Source organism: Saccostrea cucullata, unplaced genomic scaffold, assembly GCF_032062105.1.
Source record: "Saccostrea cucullata isolate Sc308-1 unplaced genomic scaffold, CSIRO_AGI_Scuc_v1 ctg16407, whole genome shotgun sequence".
NCBI classification, from domain to species: Eukaryota; Metazoa; Mollusca; class Bivalvia; order Ostreida; family Ostreidae; genus Saccostrea; species Saccostrea cuccullata.
In genome coordinates, this window is record NW_026920967.1 from 1 (window position 1) to 5887 (window position 5887).

Genomic DNA, 5887 nt, shown 5'->3' on the forward strand with positions numbered 1-5887 from the left:
TCAAGGATATTTTACAATAATGTTAATATGCCGTCAATTTATAGTACTTGTTCCGCTGCACAGAAAAGCTAAGCGATGAACAGTACACGATTTGACCTACATGTGTGTGAATATGCAAAAGTACATCAATTAACGATACCCATGTTGGCATAAACAATTTTCAGGGGGAATATTTTATAAAAGCGTTTATAAGGATTTTAAAATATATTTTTCTTTACGTTATTGTATTCAGCCTGAATTCTTGCAATTATATCTCTGGAAATATAACCTATAGTTCACTCGAAGAATAATATTTTTCAAAATCAAAATCAAATTTCAATTATGAAAAGTTCTTTTGCCTTTTTTTTCTCTAAATTCCAGTCAGTAATAATGTGTTTAATCTTCCGTACCAATACTGAATTCTCAAAAAAAAAACTTAACTAGGATAAGCTGCTACTCCTTGTACCTCATTGACAATATATAGCTATCTTATCTTGAAAACCATGTTTTCCAAGAATTTTTTGGAATGAAAATGAATGGACACTGATGAGCTTATTTATCAGCGCACCTGTTTTTATCTGAATTTAACGTAAATTGTATTTTATTGTTGGTTCGACATGTATTACGCTGTGAGTTTCGTTATCATTTGTAATGCTGCTTTGTTTTTATACAGTATCGTCGACTTGATCGATACATTGGGTGTGACAGGTCAATAGGGGATGATTACTTCTCCAAGGCATATGATCCTACCTATAGAATTTGCCGGGCTTCATGTTTTATACATTTTTAACATACATGTGTTTGTATTATTTATATATTTGTTTAGATCAGTTATACTATTCATCATTGTGTTAGATTGTGGGAAAAGTAATACATCATGTACTAAAAATAATCTCTATCCCGATCATGAATACTTTTATAATTACAAAATAAAGTCGATATTTCTAGTGCGCACCTTAACTGTACGCATCCAGAAAGCATATATATCTTCATATCTGCTGTGAAAGCCTTTGGACTTTCGGAGGATTCGATCGCATGCATGTTAAACCAATGAGTCGATTCGAAATTAGCAAGTTTATTCATTGCGAAATATATACACACAGTAAACCAAATATTTTTCGATTAGTGCACCTTTACACTTTATAAAAAAATTGTCTTTTATACTTCAACATATTTATATAACTCTTTGCTTTAAATATGTTTACTTTATCATTATATTCTTCGCAACGGCAAAATTATTGAAGAAAACATACGTGGCCTAAAAACGCAGCATTATTTTGATTGTTTGTAAATTGGTCAAAATTATCTCCAATAGTACTGCAATTAACCGACATTGTCGGGTTTATGTGTGATTTGCACCAGTCTGTCATTTCATAAAATTCAGAAGAGTTTGGGTCAATTTATTTGTTTTTTTGATTTTATTCATTCATTTAGACGATAGCACTTGCCAGTGTATATTGATTCCTGTCATTTACACTTATATATGTTACATATGACCTTTGAACAGTAAAGTATCTTTTTCATATCAGCAATTACTGCAACAAGGGTCCCCCCATTTCTGTTTGATTTTTTTCTTTTTAAGCTATGTACAAATGTACATACTGAAAACTTACTTGACACAAAACTCTTAAAAATTTAATTTAAATATTCGAGTATTATGACTCATTGTCATTACATTTTAAAATCTTAATCGATGAATCATGAACATGTACATAGCAGGCGACACATACATTCCTCTAGAAATATTTTAATCAACGAGAATATAATACACTGTACTATCGCTTCACAATCATTTTTTTACAAACGTTACTCAGCTTAATCCTTATCCACACAGCATTCTAAACTGATTTTTCATAACTCTTTATTTAATGCTACTTATTAACACAGTCATGTAAAAAATTGAAATATAGACATGAATTAAGTAGAAAATGGTATATGCTAAATTTTATTTTTAAGTAAAAATACAGTTGTATTTACATTGTCATCACGTCGTATCTTTTTAAAAGATCCAAGGCAATGGCCGAACATCCGGAGCTTAATTTTTTATCGTTCATCATTTCGTAAAAAAAATCTAAGGATTTAATCTCGATGGTTTTATGTTTTCCGTGGTAGAGCAGCTTCCTTACCCTCTAATTGCACAAAAAAGCATGCCTTGAAAATAAAAAAAATATTTGCCTGTCTGTTATATTGTTATTTGGTAGGAAAAATAATTTTAAACCTTATTTGATTGAAAAAAATAATGTAATTTTTCAATCTTTTTAGTACTGTCATGTTAAATTTTGAATATAGGAAGTATGGTCAAAACAGCTATCCAATGTAAAAAAGATTATAATGTAGAATTTAAAACAGTTATCTATATCTGAATTAATTAATTAATCAATTACAAAATTAATATCAACGCAATCCATCTTCTTCCTCCTTTCTTCATAAAAAGCTTCATTTGAACTCATTCCTTTGAAGTTAATGTTGAGGTAACGGTCCCTTCTATAGGCGTAGTCTCAGCTTATAAACTCAAATACACACATCTCAAAATGGCAAGTCAAGATGAAATTTATGATGAATCGGATATTAAGGACCAGGAGATCGGGATGTCTGCTAGGCTGGGCAATCCCGAGATCCCGGATGTCCAGGAGCCCGAGCCCGACCCGCCGCAACCACGAATTCGGCAATTCTACACTGCCACCCGGGTTTTTAATATATTACTCATAGTTGGCAGTTTACTTTCTGGATGGATTTCGTATGGATTAATGCCAGTTGGGGCAAGTATACATATATCCTAAAGTTATCCAACATGAAAATATTTGTTCTCTTTTAACAATGGGTTGCTTTTTAATATGGGTGCCTGTGAGAACAAAGAAAAGGGGTAGTTCAACAAAATCTTTTTCTCTTCAAAAGTTTGAATGTCTTATATGTCTTTCATACATTTACAAAGGCCAATATTTGCCAAAAAGAGAGGGAAGAATTATTTATATATCATATAGAGCCCTCGGGTTTAAAATTACTGGCCATTTGCAGAGGAATATTCAAATTATTCTTTAAGAAATATCAATTTCAAATAGTTACAATTTATTGAATATGGTATTTTACTGAGCTATTGTATTACGAAAAAAAATGACAAAGTTATTTTGATCGCAAATGACAAAAAAAAAATAATTTTCCACAAATGAACAAATCTTTGCAATCATATGTATACAAAAATAAGAAATACTCTAGTTATGAATTTTTAAATTTGATTTTGTAGAAGTTTCTAAACAAAGAATGCGATACAAATTTAGAAGTATGGAAGAAGAGATTCATGATCCTGCAAGTAATCGGCACACTTATAGCTCTCGCTCAATTCGTTAACATAGCCTATCAACTGAAAGCGAACGGGTTCGATATGTACAAACTTGAAGAACCATTGAATTATGTGGACGGCCGATCGGAAGTACTGTTTGTTCTCCTTTTGGTTTTCTTGCCTCAAATGTCCATTATGACGGAATTGGATTCCAGATGTCGATTAAATACAACCTCTACTGATGCCCAGTATTGCGGCGATACTGCCAACGTACCACGACCTGAAGCGTACGAGAAAATCCGTGATTCTGCTGACGTTAATGCACGAATAGCATACGCAATACTAGGATTCCTCAGCATTCACTTCCGGTTTATTTTCAGTAGAGCTTTGCCGAGATTTGGCAAAAAAGGAGTGACGGATGATTTTAAAGCTTACAAGTTGAAGAAAACCATGCTTTTAAAAATAATTCTCTTTCTAGACAAAAAGATTCCACGCATCCTTAAGTTCGTGGGACTGGATTTCATTTGCATATGCCGAAAGTTAGTATTATACATATGTAGCAGTAAGAGTATATAAGCTTTAAGAACAGATTTAAATGGTTGACATATTCTTTTAACAAATAAGAATTAAGATAATAATTATGTTCAATTTAACAAACAATTTTAATGAAAGAAGTTGCAAAGTCTGGCATATTATCGAAGTCGTGTCAAATCCAGTTTTGCGATGTACACCAAAACTCAGCCGGAAATATAGCACTTTCTTGTTAAGTAGTTGAATCTAATTTGTCGAGAAACATTTGTTAAAAAACACTATAACATTGTTCTCGCTGAATAAAGAAGCCATGCCTTCCATTGTAACAACAGTCAATATTGCTTAACAACGGGGTTAATCCAAAAAATAGTGACTGCACAGAATTTATGCGCGCACCACGGTTCATTCTACCTATTCCCACTTTTTGAAAATCATGTAGAAAAATGTAAGATTTTATGTGGGAATAGGTGGAATTTTGTGTAAACAAATAATTGACTATGTTCTTAAATTTAGGTATTAAGTTGCTTTTTTTTTGTAAGATTTTTTTATTATTTCAAAAATCCGAAATAAATAATATTTTCTCATAGATGCATTTATTATTTTCTGTCTTAAAATGTACAAAATACAGCTAAATCTAAACATCTATTGTTATTTGCAAGTGGGAATAGGTGGAATTGAGATTTTTAAAAAGTGGGAATACATGTAGCTAGAAGACACCCGCACCACGACTCACAGTTAAAACATTCAGTATGATATTTAAAAAAAAATACTGCGTGTAGTTGAGTGTAACATTGAAAATTTGCACCCCAAAAAAAACATTGTCAACCTCAGCTGCGCCTCGGGCTAGGTTGACAATGATTTTGTTGGTGTGAAAATTTTCAATTATGTCACTCTCAACTATATGTAATATTTATTATACTATCATCTAAGTACCCATGTATATTTTTTTACTCATTGAATTGTATGACCTCTATAAGAATAATATAACACAATTCATTAAATTTCTCCACAACCAAACATTCCACATAATTGTTGTAATAGTCCCCCTGATATTTCGAAAATTTGGCTATTTATATAACATTTTGGTTTTAACGATAATTCGGTGCACATGCGTCTGTCGTCTACGAGAGTACTTGCGTCCTAGAGTAAGGATTCTTTATTCTAGCTTTTTTTTTTTTGCAAAAAAGAACGGGGTAAGAATTTGGAAGAATCAACAGGATCCGAGGCACTTTTTTGTGCCCAATAAATACATGTATAGAGTTTTTTTAATGGGTGGCACTGTAGCTCTCCGGTCTGAGCCGTATAAGTAGAATTTTTAGCGAGGATTTAATTTTTCATGGTTTAGCAATACCTCGCTAAGATTAATTTTCAATTACGTGAGGATTTATAATGTGCATTTTAAAATCGCCGGCACAGGCTAAAAATAAAAAAGTTTTTAACTGACAAACGTAAATTTGCGTTCGCTAAAATTTCACAATAAGGCAGTAGAGTACGTCATTACAGTTAACTCCTATATGAAATATTTATTATGGGACATATCCTTCTCTTTGTTTGTCAGTTAAAACGAGAACATTGTCCGTCACTTTAAAATAGTTCGTGATAAGATTTTCTTATACCGTATAAGTAGAATTTTTAGCGAGGATTTAATTTTGGCGTTATTAGCGAGGGTGCCAAGATCGCTAAAATTTAATATCGCTACTTATTAATATCAGTTTATTTGTAATAGGTTCTTTAATGCGCTTTTTAAAAATCGCTAAAATTACATCTATGCAATATAAAATAAATTACGTCTAAATTTGCTTTGTCTGTTTGTCTAAAATTTACATTTTAAAATAGTTCTTGGTATCAGTATTTCTATTTTTATCATAATGCGTTTCGTTGGATACCGACATTTTTTAAATTTGGCGATAAACTCGGATGTTGGTCTCGATCTTTTGGCAAAATCTTACCAAATGGTTGATGCAAGTTCTTTTATATTTCCCAGTTGACTTCTTTCGATGACTCTTTTTGGATATCAACTTTTATGACCTCATAACCTTAATCTTTGGTTTATGTTTAAAGAATTCTTCCAGATGAACTGCCATACCCGGGGGGGGGGGG

At 32.0% G+C, this 5887-nt stretch overlaps 1 protein-coding gene across 1 annotated transcript; it reads left to right on the forward strand.

Annotated features, from left to right (window-relative positions):
* Nucleotides 1-2412: 2412 nt before the first annotated feature.
* LOC134258879 (uncharacterized) lies at nt 2413-3832 on the forward strand. Its single transcript, XM_062741468.1, has 2 exons — nt 2413-2738; nt 3221-3832. Exons 1-2 carry the CDS (start codon nt 2511-2513, stop codon nt 3830-3832), a joined length of 840 nt encoding a protein of 279 aa, XP_062597452.1. The 5' UTR covers nt 2413-2510.
* The last annotated feature ends 2055 nt before the right edge of the window (nt 3833-5887 follow it).

Coding starts and splice junctions, on each gene's coding strand:
- LOC134258879 (XM_062741468.1), top strand. CDS start 2,511: ATGGCAAGTCAAGATGAAATTTATGATGAATCGGATATTAAGGACCAG. Junction 2,739..3,220: donor ATGGATTAATGCCAGTTGGG/GCAAGTATACAT, acceptor TTGATTTTGTAG/AAGTTTCTAAACAAAGAATG.